The sequence below is a fragment of the Pleuronectes platessa genome, chromosome 16 (genome assembly GCF_947347685.1).
Source record: "Pleuronectes platessa chromosome 16, fPlePla1.1, whole genome shotgun sequence".
NCBI lineage: Eukaryota > Metazoa > Chordata > Actinopteri > Pleuronectiformes > Pleuronectidae > Pleuronectes > Pleuronectes platessa.
In genome coordinates, this window is record NC_070641.1 from 9,084,400 (window position 1) to 9,109,815 (window position 25,416).

General features: G+C 42.2%; 1 protein-coding gene across 1 annotated transcript; it reads right to left on the reverse strand.

Moving 5' to 3' along the window:
• Positions 1 to 18,225: 18,225 nt before the first annotated feature.
• LOC128458905 (GTPase IMAP family member 8) lies at positions 18,226 to 24,087 on the reverse strand. The gene is made up of 5 exons (XM_053443957.1): positions 24,057 to 24,087; positions 22,521 to 23,201; positions 20,692 to 21,396; positions 19,886 to 20,518; positions 18,226 to 18,989 (listed from the first exon to the last, which is right to left on the reverse strand). Exons 1-5 carry the CDS (start codon positions 24,079 to 24,081, stop codon positions 18,226 to 18,228), a joined length of 2,808 nt encoding a protein of 935 aa, XP_053299932.1. The 5' UTR covers positions 24,082 to 24,087.
• Positions 24,088 to 25,416: the final 1,329 nt, after the last annotated feature.

Consider the following 25,416-nt stretch of genomic DNA (forward strand, 5'->3'; position numbering starts at 1 on the left):
TCAAAGCTTTGTTTGCGGCCGTATTCAGCTGCACTTCCAATGTGCATTCCTCAGTGAAGGAGATGACCTGCAGCCAAACGCTGCTCACATGTGCCAAGTTGGAGGCAGACGTCAGAAAGCAGCAGCAGAAATTACAGTGTGACAAATAATAAGGTGCACAGACTCCTGAGAAGTTTCTAAGGAGCAAATGAGGGAAACAAATCAAGAACTAAACGCTGAAATTAAACAAAAGCACCAAGTAGCAGCTGATCAAGTCTGAATGGAGGCCTGTGTGATGTAAATGTAAAGCTATCTGGAAACAGAGAATTTGTCAAGATGAATGACATGACAGTTCCCCAAAAGTGAAGCCAAAACGTATTCATTGCCCCCTGGTGGCTGCCAGCAGTATATTTTATGAACCTCATCACCTCAATGTCGGATGTTGGATGGGACATGGACTGATCAGGAAAGTACGTTTTTTTGATCGTTTGGGTCATGTCAGGTATCACAGTTTGTTTTAATAGGCACATTTTTTTATATCTTCAAGAGCATCATTTTTCAGTTTGCGAGCAGAACTTGTTGATTGAATGTTCGGATTTTGTAATGCTCTCAATCAAAACCTTTCACTCACTCTCAAACAGCCCTGCTTGTGCTTACATTTTCTGTGTTTGTGCTCAAATTGTGCCATTACACTTCCTGCTCTTCGGCTTCAGCTCTTCCACTGGCGCTCATGTCACATCTGTGTGCCCAGGTAATGTCTGTTGTCTGATTTCTCCTTTGCTCTTGGATTTTTTACTTCTTCTCTGTAATTTTTTGGGGCATCGAGTCTGTCAAATTACCCAACCACTAGAACGGCAGGTCTGGTGTTAACAAATGAGAGTAACTTGTGATTGGCTTGAGTGCGTGAGTCAGTGGGATCTCGTTACCATGGCTCCATATCCCATTCCCCATTGGTCAGACTTAAATAATGCATTCCTGTGTTTTGGCTTCATTTCTGGATAGTGGGAGGAAGTGGAAAGGTGTAGTCCATCTTTATATACAGTCTATGGTTCATCTGTCCTGTTAAATATACTCTATATCACCATGGGGTTGGCTGTAGGAATATCCCTGTTGGTCCTTCAGTCAGTCGACCGGACAACTCCTGGATAAGCTGCATGAAACCTGACTGTTCCTGTGGTTTCGAATCTCACCGCTCCCACCTGCCCTGCACTGACTCCAGTGCTTCCCATCACGCCTTATCCCCCATACCCACATGCTCACCCTTTCCACATTCCCTCATTAACATCTCCTCTGTAACTTGCCCAGTATTTACACTCACCCCTTGCCAGATTGTCAGTTGTGACATTTTTTCAAAGCTTTCCAGCTTTTTTTTTCTCTCCTGCTTGATCGTCTGCCTGGTTTTTGGACTTTCCCCTTTAGATCTGTTCAGCTGTGATTTCTGCCTGTGTCTGACACAAGCCTTGACGCAGACTAGGACACTCGCGATTACCCTTTGCTTGTTGTGACTTCGCCAACAACCTTTACTAAAGAATGAGTTTGACGGCTGACCAGAAAGCTGGTGGTCCGATCCCCAACCCCTGGGGCCGGTTTTTCAAAAGTAATCTGATCGGATTACGGCTATCGGATTGGATCAAATCTTGAAAATGGGTATTTCAAAAGAAAAAAAGGATTCAGAAATTAGATTGGATCACGTAATCTAAACTTGTTGTTGATCCGGATCAAACCTTGAGTTTGGGTTTTTCAAAACTTTTTGGTAGGATTGGGATCATTTTGATCCCAAAAATCAGGATTAAACTAATCCCAGCAGGAGGGTGGATTCATGGTGGATATCAGTAATAAAACTAGGTAACTAAAATTGGTTAGTTAAATAATACAACATTTATATCATGCATTTTACAGTATTTATATTTATTCATCAATTTCACCTGAATTGTTCAACAGGAAGTACATAAAATAGGTAGGCTATGTAGGCTAGCAACCTTTCAGTACAGCAAATTATAAATTATAAATATTTCGGCCCCATAAAATAATCCCCCAAACAGCTGTCAATATTGAACTCAAATAATAAATTCTGTCTTTGTTCATTAAACATTAATCACACTGACACAATCATCAGTCATGGACTCAAAAATAGTATCTAACAATTGCATCTCTTATTGGTCGTCCAGTCGGGCCCTCATTCTGACAGAATGCTGGAGGTTGGTCAGTGTCTCCAATGGGCTCAGGTGCATCAGGGACGTCATCACAGAGATGGACTTTGCACCTGGTCGCGATGTTGTGTAGGACAATGCAAGCAAGTATTATGTTGCATGCTTTCTGTGGTTCCACTCTCAAGTAGTTAAGGCATGCAAAGCGCCTCTTCAGAACTCCATTTAAGCGCTCAATGGTGCATCTTGTTTTGCAATGAGCAGTGTTGAAGCATGCCTGCTCAGGCGTGTTTGCAGCCAGAAAAGGGGTCATCAGCCATGGTAGAAGAGGGTAGGCACTGTCTCCTAATATGATACCATTTGGTCGGTTGGTTTGGAACTCTCTATATAGAGCGCTCTCCCTCAGGATGCGCGCATCATGGACAGACCCAGGCCACTTCACAACGCAGTTTGTGATGAGGAGCTCAGCGTTGCCCACAAGTTGAACGTTGATGCTGTGTCTCCCCTTTCGGTTTACAAACTCCCACTCATTCTCACGAGATGCTTGTATGTGCACATGGGTGCAGTCGATTGCTCCAATAGTATTGGGCATATTCCCCAAAAGAAAAAAATTCAGCTTGGCCTGGATGATCTGGTCATCCTTCGGAAATTAAACAAATTCATTAATCAGGCTGGCCAATGCAGTTGACACACTTTTCAGAACATCACAAACAGTTGATTTTTTCATACCCATGTAGTCACCCACAACTTGGTAGAAAGTCCCACACGCATAGAAGCGAAAAGCAATGAGGACCTGTTCCTCCACAGACAGACCATGACTCCTTTAGGTTCTGCGTTGGAGGTTGGGCCTGAGCAGGTCCACAATATACTGAATATCAGCTCTTCCAAAGCGAAACCGAGCATACAGCTCCTCATTACTATATTTCTGCAGTGGATCTATACGCTCAACATACACCCTTTGACGGTATCTTCTCCTGTGGTGGCGATGGACAACACCTGCCATGTCACTGCCTCTCTGTGACCTTCTCTCTGAGTCCTCTGAGAAAGGCTGAATATACATATGGCTGTGTAAATTGGTCTTCCCAAACACACCTGTTAGCTTAATTGCTTTGGCTTGTGTTCAATTAATGGAATCATACCCAAGGCCTATAAAATGATGCTTGCTACATCAAAGCGGTGGAACCATGGACTCAAAAAGCCAGAATTTCGAAAATCGGAAGCTCTGCATGGGATCCAAGATGTTGCAGAGGATGGTGAGCCTGTGATGACAGCAGAAAGTGAGCCTTCTTCAGAAACATTTATTCTTAATCTCAGCCCTATAATCGAGGGAGAAGGTCAATCACAGGTGGAGCCAGAAGGCCTAGTTCCCACAGGACCCCCAGAGAGAGGCTAAAAGCACCCAAAGAAAGATGACGCCTATAAGGTACTTCTGCAAAAAGAGACTGAAAGGGCAGAAGTACAGATCCATCTAGCAGAGGAACAGCTTATTCTTGCCCGACTGCAGCAAACCAAGGCCAGACTTGAGATCCGCCTCCTAAAGGCCAAGCTTGGACAAGCTGGTCTCTCCACAGCAGACGAAGCATATGATGATGATGATGAAGAAGAAGGAGAACTCATAAGAAGAACTACTCATAACAAGAACTAAGAAGTAATTTATTTTGTTAAGTATTGGACATTTAAGCCTTTTTTTATCCAGTTCAATTCAATAAATCTTTCTTTGAAACCTGTTCGAAACATCCATAATGTATTTGTGAGTAAAGTATGTATTTATTTATTTATTTGTTGTAGGTCTCAGATGAGTGGACTGCCTGTTTCCAAGAAATTGGCAATGGAGGGGGATGTTTATATTGTTTGTTTGCTGTTCCGTTCAGTCCTATTTTCTGTTCAAATAAAGCATATTGGAGTAACCCCACACTATTCTACCTGTTGTTCTTTACATAGCTACATTGTGATAGTCCCATTTAGACCACAGGTAATCCAGATTTGGTAATCCTGAAAAGTTTGAATCCGGATCAGAGTAATCCAATCCCACATTGCTTTGAAAAACCAGCATAAAAATAAAATGGATTACGTGATCCTGGATAGCAGAAAAAGAGATTTCAAAATCTGGATCAGTTTGATCCAGATTAAAATTTTTGAAAAACTGGCCCCTGAAGTTTGCATGTTAGAGTGTTCTTGGCTAAGATATTAAATCCCTGGCTGTTCTGTCAGTGTGCGAATGATATGTGATTGAAAATGTGTTGAGTAAATTGACGAATGAGGCACTGTACTGCTGCAATCCATTTATATTAGAATTTAGCTCAATGCACCGTCACAGAGTAACAGCATGACTGTAGATTCTCTATAAACAGTAAACCCCCCGGCCAACACAAGCATCAGCACTGCTAAGACCGTGGCTTGTTTTACTTTACAGCTTCACACTGCAAAATTGCTATTATGCAATGTTATCATTGGAAATGATTTCTCTAATCAGAATTATAATTTAGACAAGAGCGAGAAGTTTATTTACCAGACTGCAACCAGAGTAAAGATTAGCTGTAATTGCTGCATGAGATAACAGTAATTTGGAGGAAATTACACATTTTGTAACCAATTTTGTCAACATGAAATATGCTATATGTTCCAAACAAAACTGTGATCGGCTGGAAAAATGAAAAAAATTATTTGTTCGTGACTTCTGTTCAGTGGAAAAAAATTCCTAAAATTAAATCCGAAATAAATGATGTTTGATATGCACATGCTCTTGCTCAAGTAGCAATAGGGCACATCTGATTGATTGATCGATTGATTGATTGATTGATTGATTGATTGATTGATTGATTGATTGATTGATTGATTGATGGATTGATTGATGGATTGATTGATATGGGAAGTGTCTGGCCATTATTACAACTTTTGTAACTGATCACTTTAGTCGGTTCGTTATTCAGGCTCGTGTGTACCCACTTGTAAAATATTGCCAATTCAAATTGAACTCTCAGGTGTGGTAGTAATTCGAAGGGTCTGTATATAATAATATATTATATTGATATTAATTCATTTGGATGTATGAGTAGTTGTTTAAACAGTATTCTGTAAAGTAACACTTGTGCAGTACTGGGAAAGGTCATTGTCCAAAAGGTTTTAATCACCTTGAATGAGAGGTCATACTGGCCTGCTCCCAGAAAAAAACAAGGGGCTGGAATTGGCCATAGTGCTATAGACATCCTACCATCCATTAAGACTTATGCCTATACCACCCAACAATGACAAGTGGAGCTGTGAGGGCAACTGACCAAGGAGGATACTGAATGGGAGCTACTCAATTGCATTTAAACTGTGTATTGTTACACAGTATAGTTACTCTGCAGACAAAATCAGGTTCATCTACCAACTAATTTCATAAACGCCTGTCTGTTTTGAACATGTAACTCGTGAACTGTTCATCTAATCAACCTCACCCCTGGCATGAGTATTCTTAGTGGTCACAGGAAGTGCAGGGCCTGGTTTTGGACACTTTTGGACACAAGATAAATTCAATATTGATAAAATTGAATAAAGAAACTGCAGCATTCAGAGCGATCCCAGTGAATCGTCTTCTACGTTCTTAAATAAACTACAGTAGCAGTCTGCAACTGAATCCAACCGTAGACACAGACATTCACAGTTGTTGTCAAGTAAAAGCACAACACACGTTTCATTCCTGCTACCGCGCTGAATCACAGAAGTTTTAAATTGAAAAGTTGTGATCATCTGAAGATGTCAATTACTTAACAGACCTTTAAGAAAGCCGAAATGCAATCTATCAAAAACAACCCCATTTAGGTGAATCATCAAATTTACATATGAACCACACACATGAGCAATAAAATTAAGAAAAAAAATATTTACGATAAATCTTCTTGGAAGATTATCCAGCTAAAATTATGTGAAAAAAAATCTGATTTCACTCTTCACTGAAGACACTGTTGATAAAAAGCTCTGCACACAATGCCCTGCACTCAAACAAGTGACAGTAGATTGTTAAACTGTTTGAGGAGGACTCATTAATGACAAGTGATCATTCCGAGGCAGATAAATCTCTTGGCCCTGATCCACGCATGCCGGATGATAATGCCACGTCAGAAATGATTCCCAGATTCCCAGACAGACACAGGACACAGCAGAGGAGCAGTAAAGCATCAGCCATATTGCTCCGGAGATGGTTCAGCGTGCTTACAGTGACCCAACACATACAGACACTAAACACTAATCCTTTTATGCATGAAAATCGGACAGAGACATACAGAGGAAGTATCGTTGAGCAGGTGCAGCTTTACTTTCCTGTACAGTCGTTAAGAAAAAAGAAGATCCTTCTGTGTTCTCCCTGTTCCTGTGTCTGTCTCCACATAGCTGGTGGTCGGAGCGTGTTCACCTCCATATTCACCCCTGGATCCCCTGCTGTCACTGCATGGGGAGGCATAAGCATGAAAGCTCCTTGGTTGTAAAACATGTGACCCCCCCTGTGAACAGTTGACCCTGAAGTACCTGGGAACCAGAAGCCCGTAAGACACAGGAGACAGGTTGTGTTTACACAGCTGATGTTCAGGAACACATATACAGGTCGTTTTTACCGACACGGTTTCTGCAACAAATGTCCATCTTAAACCACTCACTTCATTTCGTTGTTTACTTTTCAAAAAAAAATGTCATGGTGCAAGGGCCAAGGGTGAGATGATTCCGAAGTTTCCACCACGGCTCAGAAAGAAGAAATAAACATGTTGTAGGAAAAATGTGAAGTGTCTGATCTCACCAGCAGTTGACCCAAACCCAGTGCTGCTCTGAGATTGAGGAATGTGATTAAAAAATTGTAACTTAGAGTTATTTTTGTGTCATTTATTCACCACAAACAAAGAAAATGATTCACTTTTCTGAAAATCAAATGTCATCGCTATGACAGGACACATTTTAAAGAGTTGCAGGTTTGATCTCCCGAAACCTGAGAAGATGAAACAGAAACTACCTGTTGGGTTTCACACTGCTGGAGATCGAATAGTTAAGTCCTGTCTTGTATTGTCAAGTCTAAATAAACTACTCCAGCTATATATATATATATATATATATATATATATAAATAACAGTTTTCTTCAAACAACAGACTGGTGTGAATGTTTTTTGTTTCTGTATGTTGGCCCTGTGATTTGCAGGTGACCAATCAATGTGCACCCTTGCCTGCTGCAAACAACAACATCTGCCCTCTAGTGGCTGCCTGCAGTATAGGTCATAAACCTTGCCTCTTCCATGATGGTGGAGGGGACATAGACCAAAATAAGAAAAGTTAATCGCACAGATTTTCGTTCAAGTACACAGCAAATTTGGTCTATTAAGTGATTTGATGTGTGTTTTTGATTTTATTTCTTTATACAAGTGCGTGGTCTTTCATGTTGCAAGCAAGACTTATTGATTTCATGTTCAAATTTTGTAATTATCTCACTCAAACTGCCCCTGCTTGTTCTTAAATCTGCTGTGTGTCCCCAAATTTTGTGCTTACACAAAGAATTCCTACACTCCAGCTTCAGCTCAGTTCCTCATGAACTGTCTGCTGTCGGATTTATTGTGCTTGTCAAGTCTGTAAAATTCACCCAACCAATAGAACTGCAGGTGTAGTGTTGTCATTTTAGACTGATGTGTGTGTATTTGGTTGGTTCAGTGTGTGTCTTAGTGGGACGTCGTTACAGCGGCTCCATCTCGCAATTCCTATTGGTCAGTCTCAAATTATATCATCAGCACCAATCTCCCGGTTCCTCCCTGTTTTAAATTCTGTCTTTGTGTACTGGAGATAATTTTGTAGCAAAAACACACTTGCCTTAAGATGCTATCCTTACGATTCCATCAGCTCCAACTGCTGCAGGCTCCCATTAACCCTAACCCTGTCCTTCACACCTTAAGTTTTTTGGTGTTAAAGTAGGAAGACGTTAAATATATATCATTTTATAAAGGTATAGGTTCAGATTTAGAGCTGCCATGACAAATATTCTAAATCAGCACTGTCCCCCACTGTTTTTTCCCAACATATCTGCTGTGCATTGATGTAACCATCTATGACTTGTTTCCATTTATTTCAATGTGAACCTTTAAATTGGTACTTACCTTTCATCAGCTGTTTTGACAAGCATGTTTTTCACTGTGAAAAATACCAATCACTTGGTCCATTACCCTATCTTCATACCTCCCGTATTGCCTCTACGCCGCCCCTACTCTTCATGTGCATACTGCATCAAGAGGCATTGACTTCTGAGCAGCAGTCCTAATGGATGCAGGATTCCAGAGGCAGCCATCATATGCACGCAAGCAGCTTCACTCGACAGCGGGCAGGATTGTAGACAGAACTGGATGATGCTTTGATCGTACTGTAATGGGGAAATAAATGGCCTCCTGATTGCACTCCTTCATCTTTCCTTTTACTTGTCTCCAGGGAGTATTTCAAAATTAACTGTCATTGTCATCGTCTTCATTTTGTTCTTCGTGAAAACGACAATAAAGACACATTTCCAAAATGGATTGGAGAGCGTCCTTTCATCTGCAAGTAATAACACAGTTTCTCTCTCCTCGGAGTGAAGTGAAGCGCCGCCTCAGATAAAGCCATTTACGATTCCCTGTAATGGAGAGAGGTACTTCTTATCTGCTTTCTTGCCCACTTTTCTCCGTCCTCTTCGTGGTGAGGCTAACCACTGTAATCAGCCAAATGGATGAGCTGCTTCATGTCAGGTGATGGTGATGGAATATTGATGGGTTAGTGTGATTTTAAATCTTGATGTCTATCAAGGCGCCGCTCCCCGCTCGAGGGTGCATCAAGGACATCAGTGGATAAATAGTGCTGTTTCCTCAGCATCAATAAGAAAAGCTTCTGTTATGATGCAAAAATTGTGATTCAAATATATTCAGATTGGAGAACTGCAATTATATTCTGGTTGTTTGCATAAATAGAAGCAACAGAGCATCTGCATAATACCCCTGCAGGCGGAGACGTTGGCATTTCACGTGCCTTGCACAAATTTGTCCTCATGCAGGCATAACGTCTCGGGAGCTTATGTCCATCTTCCTTTGGGCTGCATGAGCATCCTGGGATCATAAAGGCCACTGATGTTTGACCTCTTGAGCCCCCCGACGGAGGCGAACATCGTGCGGACGAGTGAGCGACACAAGAGTGAGGCCAGGAGGGAAATCGGAACGAATGAAAAGAGGTGTTTAGAGCGAAGGAGAGGAGAAGAGAGGGACGGTGGTAAAAGGGGCGACTTGAGGATGAGTTTTAAGATTAAGATGCATTTAATAGTCCCAAACACAGGCACAGACATGCACAGGCACACTCATGCAGGTAGGGGAATTTAACCTCTGCTTTTGACCCATCTGGTGCAGGACACACAGAGCAGTGAGCAACCATGTACGGTGCCCGGGGAGCAGATGTTGGGGGAGTAAGGTTCCTTGCTAAGGGGCACTAGACAGGGTAGGGAGAATCCTCTTGGATTTTTGGACGGATCAATCCAGGTTCGTCTTTTTGTTGTTTCCCCGTGGAGTTGAACCAGAGACGAACCAGAGACCTTTTCTGCCCATAGTCCAAGTTTCTGCCACTAGTCCACCACCTCTCCCGGTATTGACAACCGGGAAACAGAAAAGGGGAGTAATGCGATTAGCTGGTTGGATAGTATTGAATAGCGATCTCAGATAACCCGATCCCCTTCCTCTACCTTATCCAAGCATCCTCTTCTTCTAGAATGGGATCTTCCTGAGCTCCGGACTTCCACAAACAGCTCAATACCATGAGATAATATTGAGTAATAAAGGCTTTTACTCACATCATTCAGCACATGAATCCATTTGGCTCTAGAGTTTGAGTGCATGTCACTATTTTCAAGCCTTGATTGTAGTTTATGTTATTGCTTCAGGCCATAAATGTTACTTTAATAGACTTGTGCGTGTTTTCTGTGTGTTTGTTAGGTGTGCAGGCAGGTTGTGTTTACTTTACTTTACTTACCATTGTGCATTTTGTCTCATTGGCTTTGATAGGGGGTCGTAACCCTGGGGGGTGCGGCCATGTTCACTCAGCCAGCGTAGATGGCTGCCTGCTAATGTCCTGGAAATCCTCAACACAGAGAAAATAAACCCTCACTGTGTGTGTGTGTGTGTGTGTGTGTGTGTGTGTGTGTGTGTGTGTGTGTGTGTGTGTGTGTGTGTGCGTGTGTGTGTGTGTTTAAGTGCACATACGCTATCAATCTCGGTTGTAAACATAAAATCTGAATTCATTCGACATTGTTCTTTTTCCTATTCTTGTTTTCTTTGCGTTATCTTGTTCTCCAGTGAGCACCATAACATACCTCCCGCAACACAACTTGCATCCCAATAACCTCTTTACATCCCTTTATGTTGTTGTCATTCAAGCCACAGAGCTCAGATTCCTCCAGTCAACCATACATTCTTCTCCTCAGGGAAAAGACTGGCTGCAGTATTGCATATCTACAGACAATTAAAGTCAGTCATCCAAATATGATGTTAAAGATTGTATCAATGGAAGACTAAATTCATGGATGCTGGCATGTATAAAATAACTTCTGTCAGTATGTTAATGTTATACGGCAAATGAAAAACAAACCTGTATTGTTGCGATAGAAGCGATAAAACTCTCCAGCATATGAAATATGTTAGAGAAAAATCATATCTGAATCCATCAATCAACTCACCCCTCAAAAACAAAAGTTGAAATCATAGAATATCTAGAAAAAATTTGCCCAAACACAACCGCTGCTATCTCTTGCCGAATATGGAGCCAGAGTCTTTGCATTAGTAATGAGGGAAGAGGGTGTGGTTACAAGGTCTAGTCGATACATGCGCTCGACCAATCGTGAATCAGTCTCAGCTGTCGATCATGGCATGTCACCCTGTTTTTTGTAAAATCAAATGAAAAACTAAAACCAAACTTATATACACCGGAGTCATAAGAAGTTACTAAAATAAACATCTTCGACTTTACAGTTTGGTGAATGCCCCATCCACAAACACGGAGGAGGAGGAGTTTATCAACAATACTTCAGCCAGCCACAAGGGTGATCCAGATGCATTGGCTTTACTTTTGTATTGACATCGATCTTCGTATACAGTCCATGGGCTGTACTATGGTTAGTTTTTCAATCTAAATATTACTGCTAACATGCTTGCACACAAATACTATAGCTAAGGTAATTGTTAAGATGTTTCGGTCTACAACAAAGTAGTGAACTGACAGACATTAAAACCATGAAGATAATTTCCTGATGTCAGTTCATATTTTGAGCTCCAATAACCAAGGTCTGCAGGTTGGGAAACACTGAGCACACTTGAATAATAATTTAATCAAATATTCTGATGTGTCTTTAAGTCCAAATTATATAATTCCCCGGTTTTAATGCTTAGCTGTCATAAAGCAGTCCTGAGCGGTTATGCTGTTTTAGAACTTCTATGATATATATCTTATTTAAGTGCTCCTGACATATTGCCGCGCTAAAGTGCTGTGAAAGCATTCTGCCACGTCGGCCGTCGTTGGGAGCTGGGCGTCTGAAGGTGAAGTCGACTTCAGGGTCAAACCAAACCCAGTAAGCCTCGGCTGATTTACAGGGGGCTCTCCACTCATCCTGTAATAGCACTCTTCTAATAGCCACTTGTGAAGCAGATGTTGTCGAAATTTTTCACATGCAACTGTGTTGCTTTTCCTCTTTTGTGGTCTCCAGTTGTGGGGTTAATGATTTAACGAGTGGGACCTTCTGAGAAACAGACACATATTGAAAATGAAGCTGGAATTCAGGCCACTAGTGTGCAGTTATTTTCCTTAATTGTTTCCTGAACTTTGCCCTTGAGGTTTTCCGTGACCCGGCATATCCTGATGGGGTGCAATGACAGACGTGAATATGGGAAGATGGAAGAGGGTAGACCTGGAATGTGTTTGTGTGTGTGGGTTTGTCCTGGTCCAGACCAGGTGGTAGTATAAAGCCAAATCTACCTCATTTACTCCTGACACGCACTCCTCCATCACCTCCACGCTTGAAGCCTGGACCCATTCAGACTGTTCCTGAACTATTCCAATGAAATTGCTCCCACAGGCTAAATGTGATGCTGTAATTGTGTCTCGGCGAGGTCAGAAGCTCCCACATCAATGTCCCGTGCTGCCCTGATGGATTATTGTTTGGAATCAGAGCTGACTTGGCTGCAGTGAGAGTGCACCTACTTGAGACCAAAATAAGCACGACTTGACTGTGATTTACTTCCGTCCATCTGTCCATCCATTCTCCATCACAAGGTAGCCAAGACATCTTTCTGTATAGCGCCTCCTGGGGTAACTTTATCAGACCTGAAGGACTTGGCCTAAAACTGAAAAGCAAACACACTCAAGTCTTAAGAGCGGAACTGGTGAAATCTTGAAATAGTAAAGTAAATAACACAGGGATTCTAGGTTGTGTAGCTACACATCTTAGCCTTTTCACCCAACGTTTGGTTTAGAATCAAATTAAAAACTCAGTAGTTATTTTTCTAAACTATTCAGCGCGTTTTGGGGATTAACAGTGAGGACAACACTTAATATATAGTATATATATATAGTATCCTAGTATTACCACTATAGAATCCATCCTAATTGCTTGGTCGGGACCTATGGACCAGTGTTTCCGGGGGATATTTCAGACTTCTGGACAAAATGCCGGAAGTCAGAAAAAATTAAACTATAGAATAAGAAAAAGCAAGGATTACTTGTAGTCTCTGTCTCCAGATAAAATATTAAAATGACAACAATGTTGATTTTGTTGGTAGTAATAACCTAATTTCTTTACAGTGGCAATGGAATTAATCACTTACTTTATTTTCCTCATTCAATTGGAAAGAATATATACTTCGATGTCAGACAACAATGTCAGATGCACGCCCCTCTACAAACCAATCAATGTCAAGTATAGGTAGATGCAGCCCACGTAAGTCATGACACCAGCACGTACGAATGTCACACAAAAGTCTTTTAAAGCTTCAGTGTGTAGTATTTAGTGACATCTCGAGGTGAAGTGTCATGTTGCAGTAGAATACCCCTCACCTCACCTAACCGATAAAAACTCAAAAGAAAAACATGACGGCCTCCATAGAGAGGACGAGCTACCAATGTAAATGTAAAGTATGTCAATATAAAGGTCCCATTCTAGGGTAAACAAGACCACAATTCCTACAATATAGATGAAACACACTAGTGAAAACATCATTAGGTATATTTTATGTATTGATCTCTTTCCCTTAAATCTTACACACTGGACCTTTAATTACAATATGAAACCAAAACTAATCTACTAGACAGTGTAACAAAGAAGTAGCAAAAGTACACAATACTCAATTAGTGAAGTACTTCAGAGAGTTGACTTAATTGGTTTCAAATGGCTTTAACTTGTTTGGATTGAATGGAGACTTTACTTGGACCTGTCCCATACTTCCCTTTAATACTGTGGCTCTGGTGGGAAAGGGTTTTTAAAGTAAAATATGAAATTATCACTGAAAAAAATTGACACTATGATGCCCTGAATACCCTCAGTTCCTGTTTGGCCTCACTAAGGCATCTCTGACCTGAACTCAGCTTCCAATCAACCTGTACCACACAACCATGATCTGAAACGGTCATCCGATCCAGCTGTTTCTGTAGCGTATCATAAATTTGGGCCTGAAATTTGTATGTAAAATCTCTATCAAAGTGAGGTCATGATTCAGACTTTCTTTATGGGCTGGACAGGACAGACAAGTTAAGTCCTCCTGCTGGGAAGCACTGGTCGACATTATGCCGCGTCCCAGACATCTGCCCCCCGGGGGCCTCATCATATCAGAGCATGAAGGGAAGCGAAGGATGGATGCTTCCTTTACACCAGGTCTAAATCACCCCCCTCTCTCTCTCTCTCTCCCTGCCTTTGCCCATCTCTCCGCCTGGCTTTCTTTTCCACCTGGAAAAATAGCAGGCACTGAAACGTGATACAGGGTGGCGGGTGGGGGGTCGCGCTGGTCGCTGCGCCGTCCCGCTAATGGAGATGGATGTCGGCTCAGAATTGTCTCCTGAACATGACAGCGAGAGATGCGGTGGAGGAGGGGGGTGGAGGGGGATCCTTTTCTCCTGCACCTCCTCCTGGGCTGCAGAAATCCTGTAATGAGAGGGGAGGGCTGAGCACTCACGACTTGATTTGAGAGAAGGATGGGGAGACCACAGGATGGAGAGCTGCAGAAAATAATGGGACGGCAAAAAAAAAGACAATGGGAGATAGATAACAAGGAGGGGCAGAGAGAGAATGAACGGCAGGAGGACAGAATGGAGGAACGACATGTTGACAGCAGAGAAAGACAGATAGTAAGAGCGCAGGGAGAGGGAGATCGAGCGACTTATGTTATAAATAGAGATTTAATGCAAAAAGGAGAAAGGCTCTCGATGAAGACTGGCAGAGATAAATAAACCATGATGGCCAACAAATCACTCCTTTGCTATAATGCATCCAATTGATCTTTCCGTCCTCTGTCCTTTTCCTGGTTTCCAACCTTCGGAGATTTTTTTTTTAACTCCAGGATACTGTGGCTGTTCACTTGTACACCTAGGAGAAATAGTTTGAAAGCTAAAATTAAAACAAAATATTTTGTTGGATGCACCAGATTATTCCCTAAATAGTCCCTAAATAGACTTAGTTACTTGGTATTTTTTTTTCTAGAAATTCAAACTTTGGCTTGTTCTGTCATAATTTTGATTATAAATTGTATATCTGCATTTCCTCCCACTAGAAATGAAGCAAAAATGTGCTGAAAATAACCTTTGCCATCTTACAGTGATGGAGCCCGGGTCTACACAGCAGACATCAGGAGCGACTGCCCACCGAGACACACGCCCAACCAAACGTTTGTCAATCTCACCTGTCAATCATGACGTGTCACCCTGTGTTCATAGCAGCAAAAAGGAATTAACAACCAAACATACAGGAACATTTGACATACATCAGTGTTATAACAACTACCACAAATCAAGATATTTGACATGTACTTTGACGTTTTAGTTTGCACCATGTCCCATCCACTGACTGTAGTTTAGCCAGCCACCAGGGGGCGATTAAAATGCCTTGGCCTTACTTTTGGGGAGCCGTCATGTCGTCCATCTTTATATACAGTCAATGGCTGTGTCTGAATTAAGGGGCTGCAGCCTTCGGAGAACGTGGTCTACCTGACCCACAAAGATCAACTCCTCATTAGGCCGAGTAAACTGTGAAGTCCGAAAAGAGACGGCCTGGTCTACTGAGGCTTTCTGTGACCAGCTCCACCAGCTGGTCCCACCCTTACTGCTGTTGCCAGGCAACGGAGCTGAAGTTGGACATGTCGAGTAAGTTTTAATGACCCTTGTGGTTTTTTCAACATGTGTGCCATGAGCTGTTTGGTCGAGTTAAAGTGTGATACTCTGGATGTGTCATCGCTTGCTGGTGCTATTAACTCGTCATTACGATACGTCACTGAAGTACAATGAATCCTGGGATAGGTTGGGCCGGGAAGAATCCACCCATTGGAGCCTTTGTGTCTCGGGGCTGGAAGGACACATTTGTCTGCCTCATTTGAAGGAGCCTTGGAAATGGGACAGCCTTGTCACGCTGCTGTGATGCAATCAGTCTTCAAATGCCGCCTTTGAAGGACGCGGCCCGTGAACTGAGTTTGTGATTATGACTCAACATAAGTCATTTTTAATTCCTCTCCGCTCACAGGGGGCAGTGACACTCAAACTTCAAAATCCAAACTCCTAAACTGCAGTGAGTGAAAAGTATAAATCCTCACGATGCAGGCGGCCTGGGTTGAGTTCACTGACGTCACCTTCACATGTTCTCAGCTTGTTGTCGTTTGAATTTTTCAAGCAGTTATCTCTCTCTACCGTGTGGAGTCAGCGACGGGCAAAGTTGCACGACGCAGCTTTAATGGAAGTGATGGAAAACACTGAGACGCTGGCTGTGAGAAATGAAAACATTAGACCCTTGCACACTCATACACGGCTATAAATAGAAAAACAGATGCCGTCAGATATTTCCCCATTTCATGATTGTTTGTACTCGCGTCTGAAACAGCAAACCGGATCAAGCAACTTTACCTTGTCGTCGCCCACCTCCTGATGTTACCATACATTTTGATTTGCTGGGATTTAAAAAATCATCCTTGACAGCAGTGGACTGTCATAGTGTTTACTCTGCCAGAGCCCTATTACCCTCTGAATAGTTTGCAATAGAGTGTTTGTTCGTGTGTGCGATTGTGCGTGTGTGCGTGTGTGTGTGTTTGTGTGTGTGAGTGTGTGTGTGTGTGTGTGTGTGTGACTCACTTGATAAATCCTGGAGAAAGAGCTTTGCACAGAAGCGGCACAGATTGTCTGTTTCCTCTACAAAGAAAACGGTTGTCCGCATCGACTTCCTGATTTCAGCGACTGTCAGATTCCTGAAGGTGAAAGCGTTTGGCTGTAAACTGGAAGACACACACAGAGAAAATGATGAGTTTTGGCCTTTTCAAGCTTGTGCAAGAAACTGCCAAGCTGCAGGGAATCATTTAATAGTAAAGGGGAGGGATTTATCGTAAAACAATTAACTCTTCCACTGTTAATTATACAAGATATTCTTCAGGTTTAGTTTTACCTGTATTTTTCCAAAATATATGAACTATGTTTTGATATTTTGATCCTGTATCTTCGTCCTTGTACCATAATATTGAGTTTCCCTTTCAAACTGTGTCAAACGTGTGTGTCCTCATCTTGAGTATTGCTGGTGATGACTTCCATCAGATAATAACTTCTGTCTTCACATTTTGAGTTCATCATTCCCGGTTATGTCCACTGACTGTGTTGCCAAATTCCTATAACAATTTGTGTTTGGTTTCGAGTCTATCTCCCTTATCAATATTCTACCAGTTAAACCTCTTAAAGTACTCTCGATATTTCTGGAACCCACAATTCAGAATATTGCACATGCATCTTTATATCACAGGCACTTTACAGTATTTTTGAAGACTGCTGTGGTTAAAACCTTAATCTATGGTCTTTTAATCATTATTTACTGGCCTCTGTCCTTCTTATCCTTCTTCAGTCTCTTGTTTAATGCTCGTTTTCCAAGCAGGGACGTCCATAAAGAAATGGTTTTCTCCATTTAATGTGGAAAAAATTGACCGACCTGTGCAGAGGCCTAATGCTTATTGCACTAAAGCTCTTGTGGCCAAATGGGAGTGAATCCCTGCAGCCAGGTTTCAAACTCTTGTGGAAAAAGTATCAGTGGAGGTTGTTTAGCAGCAGTTTAATGTCTAGAGTTCAGGTGTCCATATAATCTTCACATAATCTTTTTTGTAATTTATGTTAAAACTATGCCAGGACTGAAATGCAAATTATTAGAAACACTGTTTAATAAATGCTCATGCATGCTCAGAATCTGAGATTTAGGTCAAAACAAAAACAACTAAACAAATCTCAACAAAAAAAATTATATATTGTTGTCATATGATGCATATTTGGAGGAAATTAGTTCTAAAATGAGGTAATAGTTTGTTTTCTTCTGTGTGGTCTTTGGTGCTGTAAAAAAACACAAGACACACTTCGTTTAATCCATCCAAAGGAAAAACAAATAGTTTGGTGGATCAGTATAATACTTCCCTCTCTTATACAAGAGCTCCCCCCTGTGGAGAAATGTCATAACAAAAACAAAAAAGTTCTAAAATCATTTAATGAAGCACAACTACCACTATGTAGAACTTCAATCTGTAAAGTCCTGTATTCAACATGCATAAATTATATTTAATGTGCCAATATTGATAGTACTCATTATACAGAATGGCCCCTTTCAGAATAATTTGCCAGCTCCAAAATCAAAATGATATACACATCAATATACATTCCAATAACATAATATACACTTTATATACTGCTGGATAGCTTGTAAAATGTTCTCCACAGGTTCAATACAGTTTAATCTTATTGACATATAATAATAGATCAATATATCGTATATATTTGCATTGTTAATGTGAATCAATTAAAGCAATACTCCAAGTGAAATGATAATTGAATAATAAATAACAGTCAGCACTATGTTAGTACTCTGTATTAACATCAATTGTTGGGGTCTTGTTCATGTTTATCTCTGAGTTCCTGTATGACCCTCCAGCTCTGCTCCAGGCTCTCCTTCAGCTTCGTCAGATCGCTCCTGATCTCCTCCAGGAGCTCCAGCTTAGACAGTTTCCTATCTATGGACGAGAGCACCTCCTCCTCTCCCACCTCCCCGACCAAGGTGTCCCGCTCCGTGGCAGGAGGGACGGGCTCGGTGGGCTGACATGACCCCATGGTTTGTTCCCACACCATCTCGAAGTACTCGTCTATGAAGGCCTCCAGTTCCTCCAGGCTGCTGTCGCCCCATTGGTCGATCAGCAGCTGCAGGCCTCCTGTCTCCGTGAGCCTCCTGAGGGTCCGCTCTCTCAGGGCAGGAAGGCCAAGAGAATGTACATTTAAAACATTTTCCTCTGTAAGCATCCCACTTTGAGTTTGACCTAAAATCAAAAGCATAGTTGGATGTGCGGGTGAGTACGGAGACAGTTGGCTTTCACCGTTCCGTCTCAGGCGGCTGTGAGTATCACCAGCTGGGGAGTAGATGGGCAGATTTACAGTTAATCTCTGTTGCCCTGCAGCGATGCACCTCAGTCCTTTTTGACCAGAGAGCATAGAGACTAAGATGGACATGAATCTGTCTCGGCCCTGGACGGAGGATCCGGTCTGTCCCCTTGCGCCTCCTGCTGGTACTGCCACTATCTGACCCCCGGCATTTGTCCCTTCTGAGCGGTTACCTGGTGCTTGTGTTGAGGGAGCGGCTGATTCAGTCGCTGTGAAGATAATAATAACACTGTTGTGATGACGCATGTCAGCTATAAACATTCCAGCCTATCCTTTAACAAACAATCTCCACCCTTCCTGAACCTGTCTCTCTTTTAATGAGGGCCACCTCACAGTTCAACCTGTAAAGTAGATCCTAATTGATCTATCTTTCATCTGACATGACTTTTTTAATGTACTGTATGCAAATGTTTGAAAATAATTTGTTCCCCCATAATTTTTCCCCTATGCCAAGGAGGCTGTTGGAACTTGGCATTCTACTGAGTGTCAATCTATCTCGAATGATCTTTTTTCATTTGCGTCATGCTTTTAAAAGCACTGTTAGATATTTCCACTGTCATATTCACTGTTGTTGTAATGTTTTGATAGAAAATCATAATCCAATTGACTGGAACATTTGACCAAATTTGAGTAATTTTATGAGTCATTAAAAAGAGACATGACCACATGCGTTTTCTGTAAGTTAAGTGTTTAAGGGAACATTAACCAATGTATTATTATTAAGTTTCCCTCAAAACAACAGTGAAACCATTAGTTTGTCTTTTGGTATTCAAATTGTATCAGACGTTTCCAGACTTGTCTGTCTTGTGACCTCCTCAAACGAAGTAGCTTGTTCCCTAGAAGCCTTATCAAATTATCCTTTTTCAAACCGCTTGACAAGTGACTATTTGTGTTATTTATCCAGTCCTGGAAAAATGAGGTTACCTCTGGAAGAGAACGCAAATATTAAAGACCTCTCAGAGTGAGAAATATAAATGTAACAGTGGAACAAAAGGTGTGTTTGTTTCGAGTGTCTGAATTGGCTCATGACATCTCAGATTCTCTTATGACCTTAAGAAACCCCAGCCCTGGAACCGAGGCACTAAAACAAGCAAGTTTTACTTACAGTCACAGGACATCTTTAAATCTTTTTTACTGTGTGGCTCCTTCCCACATGCCGCAGAGACACTTTCCCACATGTGATCACCTCGGTGAAGAGCTGCGCGCCTCTGTTCAGCCAACATCTCCTCCATCAGCTCCATCAGCCCATTAACCTGAGCTCCGTCCCCCAGGTCTTTATTATTCAGGACATGATATCTGTTCCCACACTTCTCCACCAGCCCCTGCAGCGGCTCTCCTTCACTCTCGATGCGCTGCTCGATGCTGGTGTCGCCCAGCCAGTCACCGTGGCTGAACAGCACCAGAGCTCTACACCACATCTGGCCTCCTCCTGCCTCCAGCTGTTTCTCCAAGTCCTCCCTGTGGGCATCTGTGAAGGAGCAGCTCGCGTTAGCCACCAGCAGGATAGCACAGGATGAAGGAGCCCCGAGGAGGTCAGAGGTCACCGAGAAGCCACCTGGTGTGTCCAGCACCGTCACCATCTTGCCACTGACTTCTCCTTGTTTTTCAGTGTAGGAAGTGGTTTGTGCGTCCGTGTGGAAGCACTCTGTGCTCAGGATTGTGTTTCCGCAGGAGCTCTTGCCGGTTTTCTTGCCACCCAAGAGCACCATCCTCATTTGTGGGAGAGGGTTGAGCTTTTCTGTTGGAAAGAAGTTTTAAAGAAACATGCCAAACCAACTCTTTGGGGTTGAATTGCATCCAAAAATCCAATATGCCAAAGAACATGTCAACAGCTAAATAGAATATTGTGTATAAAATAAGAGAAACTGACATGCTGACTCTGTTTATTGCTTTTAAATGTAGTTAACTCACCCAGCTGAGATTTGGCCATCTGCCTGTGTTTCTCCTTCTTCATTAGTCTCTCCTGGGCTCTCTCATTCTCCCCTCTCATCTTCACCTCCATCTGTTCCATCAAGTTCCTCTCTATTTCATAATACTGCTCGCCCTCAGCAAGCAACAACTCAATCTTCCCAATCAGCTCTCTGACTTGAAATCCATCCCCTGTGGTTTTATTGTTCAGAACGTGATACCTGTTGCCGCAGCTTTCCACGAGCCACCGTAGAGGCTCCCCCTCGCTCTCGAGGTAGTGCTCAGTGGTCGTGCCCCCCAGCCAGTCCCCGAAACTAAGCAGCACGACGACACGACTCCAGATGTGCTCGCTGATCAGCTGGAGGTGCTCCTGCGCCGCTCTCCTGTAGGTTTCCGTGAAGGCCCTGTCCACGCGTACCACCAGCAGGAAGACGTGTGGCCCGGGAGGACACAGAGACGGACTCAGCACCAGCTCCCTCAGGTCAAAGATGGTGCTCTCGTTACAGAAGTAGTTCATCCACCAGCCCGGCGTGTCCACCACGGTCACATGTCTCCCGAACACCACACCCTTATCAACCACACACTGAGCTGTTCTCCTGAGTGGCTGAGTGCTGTCCCTGCCCAGGATCGTGTTCAGTGCTGAAGTCTTCCCAGAACCCTTTGCTCCCACCAGCACAATCCGGATGTCAGTGATGGGTCGCAGCCTCTCTGAAAGGATGAAAGTGGACATGCAGATTCTGAAGCAGCTGGTGTTCATTCTGACTTATATTCAATATAATTTCTTCACAGCATGTAGATTGGATGATTTGCAGGTTAAGAAACCACGAGCTGCAGGGGTGTCAGGGAGGATTTCACACTTTCAGAAAGATTTAAAGTGAGAATAATTTATCTGTTTATCGGTCAAAATGAAGCTGGACCCGCAGCGTGTTAGCTGGGGCCGCAGCGTGTTAGCTGGGGCCGCAGCGTGTTAGCTGGGGCCGCAGCGGGTTAGCTGGGGGTAAAGCGGGTTAGCTGGGGCCGCAGCGGGTTAGCTGGGGCCGCAGCAGGTTAGCTAGGGGTAAAGCGGGTTAGCTGGGGCCGCATCGTATTAGCTGGGGGCAAGGCGGGTTAGCTGGGGCCACTATTTTTGGGTTGTCTACACTGCATGGTTCAGTCTGACTTCATTCATGGAAATTTATGGTATGCAGATATTGTGTATCCAGGCTTTATGCTAAGCTAAACTAATGTTAGCTTTATATTTACATGAGAACTTCTAATCTAACTCAAGAAAGCAAGCAGTGCCATGTGACTACTACTCTAAAGCTCGGCCACATTTGTTTGAAAGAGTTAAAAGTTTTAAATTCAGATATGAAAATTCAGAAATCCCTGGAAACAGCGAAGAGTAAGTTAAATGTTTTCAACTTTTTAACCATATTTAAAGTGGCTTGAATGGGTTAGGGTCTTTCAGTCATGTTTGCTAAAAAACTACAATGCCCTGTGCTTTTAAAAATGACGGAATGTTTTAAAGTTTATACCTTCTGGAACATAGAGACTTAGTGACAGGTACCATAGCCAAGGAATCGGAAAACATAACAAATATTTTAACTATATTTATCTAGATTTGTTTTTACTTTCATTTCGGAGAATATAGTAAAAAAATACCTAAACAGTAGATATATGATAGAAAAAAAATTAATAAATTTGAAATAACAAACTACTCATGATAATTTTCTGCTCTACCTGCAAATAAAAAACTAAATGGGGACACACAGACACACACACACACACACACACACACACACACACACACACACACACACACATGCACAAACACACACACCTTTGAATCTAACCTTGCATGAGAGATCTATGTTCTTTAACTCTCATCAACCTCCGCTGAGCTCTGTCCTCCACTCTTCTCTTCTCCTCTGCAGTCGCCTGGAAAATGTTCTCCTGCATTTCAAACTCCCTGTTTCCATTTCCTCTGACAAGTTTCTGTATTTCCTCGAGCAGCTCTGTGACTTCAGTGTCATCACTCAGGTAAACACTGTGACTCCTCTGACTGCACCTCTCACTGAGCCAGCGGAGAGCCTCTGTTTGTGCACACTCCTCTGTTTCAGAGGGTTTCGTCCTGTCAGTGCAGGTGAAGACAACCATGCAGTGACTCCACACGCTCTCACCCAGCAGGGCCACATGCTCCTCCACCGCCCGCCGTCGCCTCTCTGTGAAGGCCGAGCTCGCCTTGATGGTGATTAGAAATACATGCGGGCCTGGTGAGCACAGAGACACGCTGCTTATAATCTCCCTCTTCACCAGCTCAGATGTGTCCTGAGCACTGAAGTCACACCACCAGCCGGGGGTGTCCACCACTGTGAGCCACCGTCCGGCCACCATGCCCAGCCTCCGGGAGCAGGTGGTCCTCTCTTTGGTGACAAACTCCTCTTTTCCGAGGAGGAAGTTCCCCACAGAGCTTTTTCCAGAGTTTCTGCCACCAAGAAGGACGATCTTTAACTGTGATGTATAACATCCATCCCCTAAAAAAAGGAAAAAGACATTAATAAACAAGGAGGAAAAGAAGAAACAACACTGCCTAAAATCCAATGGCTTGTATCGAGGCATTGATAAATTCTCATTCACATCATGAACAAACGATGAGAACATTTTAAACATGAATCAGTCATTAAATTAATCAATTTGTCAATTCAATTTATTTAATCCAAAATATTTAAAAACCAGCTGGTTTTAGCTAAGATTTTTCCTGGGTTATTGATCAACTATGATAAACATATTATAGTTTTAATCTTTAAGTTAAAAGGTCGTTGACAGCTAATTAAACAGCAACAATATTATCAATTGTTCAGGTAATTTTTAACTCAGAACTACCAAAACTCCACAGCTTCTAGCTTCTGAAATGTGAATATTTAACATCTTTAAGTTTAAATATCAACATTCAAAACTGTAACAAAATGTATGTAAATACAGTATTTGCTGTGTTCTTTTATCTCTTTATCAACTAATTGAGAAAATAATCTTATTGAATAATCTCTTGATTCTATTTTTCAAAAAGTGGCATTAGCTTCAGTACTATTAATTGTGTATTAAATAATGTCTTCAGCAGTTTTATATATGCTAATAGGCAACTGGACTTTCAAGTATTTCTTGAACACGTTTCACCTCTCATCTCTGGAATGAGACATGAGGAAGCTCGGCTGTCATTGGGCTCAACTCCTGATATCATATAATCTGTCCATTGTAAAAAATATTTACAAAAATAAAAGTTACAAAACCTATTATGATGTAGTGTCAGGATAATCACAATCACGTATATAAGTTGCAAATCAATACATAATATATAGTGCTGTTATTGTAGATCAGGAAATAAAACTTACATGCTGAAAGCTCGCTGGTTGCCATCTCACATTCTGATTAGTCTATGAGAAGTTTGGTTATTATTCACTCGTGTAGCGTCCGTGTTCCCTTTTCCTTTGTGAGCAAAGCTAAGCTGCTTCGGCAAGAGTGGAAGCCAAAGTTTGAGTTTTATGGGTTTATGAGTCTAAAGGTTGTTTGAAATGAGTAATCAGGCACATTCAGTGGACTAGGAAGAACCACACCTCTCAGCAGCAAGTAGATAGTCCACTCTGAAGAGAAACATAAAGAGCAGCATTTATCATTTACAACCCATTGTCAGACAGATAGTTTAATTTCTACAGTGTACAATTTATTTTCCTTTTATTTATTGGATGAGAGGTCCCTGGACATGTCTCCAGCGTGTCTGAGGGCCACAAGGGAAAAATAATCACACTATGATAACTAAGAGCAGGGGCTAAAGGCCAATAGGTTTTGTGAATAGCAAAAATTGAGCTTTTGAACCGGAGTTCACTATCAGGATCTAGCCGAGGTTCTGAAGGGTAGGTGTACTGGTGCACAAGCGTCAGAGTTCTTGGAAAGAAGAGGGGTGAGTTCTCTTACATGAAAGAGCCAATGATCAACACACACACAAGATTTGATTGTCTGATCTGACCTTTATGTGACGACACGTATTACCCATGCAAAGATAATTTATGAAAGCATGCTAGCAACACAATAGATGTCTGTGTGCATGGCAGAGCAATAAAGTAGATTTGCAGTATGGACAATATGACAAAATTATTCATTGTGACCATTAAGGAGGCATCTGATCATGGAGGAAGACAGCAGGGGGTGGCTCCGACAGAAGTGGGTCAAGAGAGAGAAAAGCAGAGGGCCTTTAACAGAGCCCAGGGGTACTCTATTTTTCACTACAGAAAATTACTGATGTAGCATTATTGAAGGAAACACAATAAGTCCTTTCAGTGGAGTGAAACTTCAAGCACACATGAGCCAGGCCAGTGACGTTAAATTGGTTTTCCAATTGGTCTCATTTGGCAGTGATCTATGGAATACAAAGCTACACTCATGTGAGAGAAGCACAGAGATGGAATCTGAAAGTTGAATAAAAAGGTTTAAAGAGAAAACTGTTATATTAGATGCTGGTTGAAAGCTGCTGAAATTCACCTCACTCTCGCACTCCAAAGAATGGAGGGTTAAAGTCAGGTCATGCGATTTTTAACCAGTTGCATAACCACGGCCATTTTAAAGGTGGGCTGGAAAATCTAGGATGTAAATGATAAATAACCAATATTTAGGATTGCAATTCCTTAAGCCGGTGATCTTTGTTAAGCAGCTGGGTTGAAGGGACTGGTTGTAGGTTTAGAGAATGGAGTTGACAGC